The sequence below is a fragment of the Protobothrops mucrosquamatus genome, unplaced genomic scaffold (assembly GCF_001527695.2).
Source record: "Protobothrops mucrosquamatus isolate PMUCROS unplaced genomic scaffold, P.Mucros_1.0 scaffold6762, whole genome shotgun sequence".
Classification (NCBI taxonomy): Eukaryota; Metazoa; Chordata; class Lepidosauria; order Squamata; family Viperidae; genus Protobothrops; species Protobothrops mucrosquamatus.
In genome coordinates, this window is record NW_015392577.1 from 21,959 (window position 1) to 23,427 (window position 1,469).

Genomic DNA, 1,469 nt, shown 5'->3' on the forward strand with positions numbered 1-1,469 from the left:
ACCTGGGACATTTTGAAGGTTACATGTGTCAATCCATGGCTTAGTCATTCTATGATGAATGACTTCCAAAGATGTGAATGTCAGCTTTGAAAATTCTCAACAATGGTTCTACTGGCTAGACATTGAAGTTCAAGCACACAGAATTGGAGGCTACTCAAGTCAGGAAAAAATGAAGTAAAGCAAGCTAATTAATCTTCAGGTGGGAGATACTAGGTAAATAGATTATTTGAAAAATGTTTTGATATTCCACAAAGATTATTGTCTGCAAAAATTATGGATTCAAGCACAAGTTAATCAGTATAGAGATCAGTTTCTTTTAAATAATAAAAAAGGGAAATTATGGGCTTGCTTGAAAAGAAATGAATGTATCTTTTGAATGACAATGGTGAAATTAAAGAGTTCAGATTTTGGAACTTTCTGAAGTTTCTATTTGATCAGAACAATTTTCTTCCTCCTTGAAAACTTTCTGAAGCACATCTTTGATGCTCCTCTGAGTTTTACCCTTCTGTCTCCCCACTAGGTAATAAATCAGAGGATTAATGCTGCTGTTGATGCACGTGCATAAGTAGCCATAATGTACAAGGTTGGGATGTATATAATTTGAAAAATACAGGATAAAATAAAAGGCATTTAGCGGAAAAGCCAAGACTAAGAAGAAGAAAAGAGTGAGCAAGACAACTGTCAAAAGCTTCCTCCTCCTTTGGCTTTTGGATATGAAGCAGATTTTGATAAACAAGATGACACTGGAGATTGTCATAAGTGGGAGACAAAGCACAGCATTAACCATGAAGTGATACTTCACGGTATATTTTGGTTCATATCTATGAATAGCTGCAATTGTGAAGTAAATTGAAGAGAGGATGAAGGAAATGGTCCAGATGACAGCAGACACAGTAGTGAACAGATGCACCGGCCGGTGGCATCGATACCAAATTGGGAAAAGGACTGAAATACACCTGTCGATGCTGATGACTGTCAGGAGAAATTGCCCAGCACTGTACATTAACAGCAGGACCGTTTGGAAGAGTTCATAGGGAAAGTCACAATACAAGTGTGTAAAAAACCAGTGGATTTCGATAATCAGCTCAGTGGTGAGCATGCCAAAGTCTGCAACAGAGAGGTTGAGAAAATAAATGGCAAAAGTGTTCCTCTTAACGGAGTAACCCAGCAGCCAGATCACAAGGCCATTCCCCAACATTCCCAACACACAAAAAAGCACAGTGAATATTGCAAAAATAAGCACTTCTTCCATTTTTTCAGGAGAACTGGTTTTGTTTTCGCAGCTGGAAACATTGATTTGTGCTGGAGAGAGGGACATCATATTCATTATGCTTCAGTCTTTTTTTCTTCCTTCTTCCTTCTATGGCTTCAGATACTCCTGCTGGAACAAAAGAGAAACAGCTGGCATTAGTCTTAGTCTCTAAAACTGCATATTGCAAGGTAGTCTCTAGATTAGCAGTCCTGTGCTC

General features: G+C 38.3%; 1 protein-coding gene across 1 annotated transcript; it reads right to left on the bottom strand.

Annotated features, from left to right (window-relative positions):
* Positions 1–400: 400 nt before the first annotated feature.
* On the bottom strand, positions 401–1,252 carry LOC107300356 (mas-related G-protein coupled receptor member H-like). The gene has a single exon (XM_015829690.2). The coding sequence runs from the start codon at positions 1,250–1,252 to the stop codon at positions 401–403; it is 852 nt and encodes a 283-aa protein (XP_015685176.2).
* Between the last annotated feature and the right edge of the window lie 217 nt (positions 1,253–1,469).

Excerpts from the sequence above, each read along its gene's own strand:
- LOC107300356 (XM_015829690.2), bottom strand. The coding sequence starts at position 1,252 with ATGGAAGAAGTGCTTATTTTTGCAATATTCACTGTGCTTTTTTGTGTG.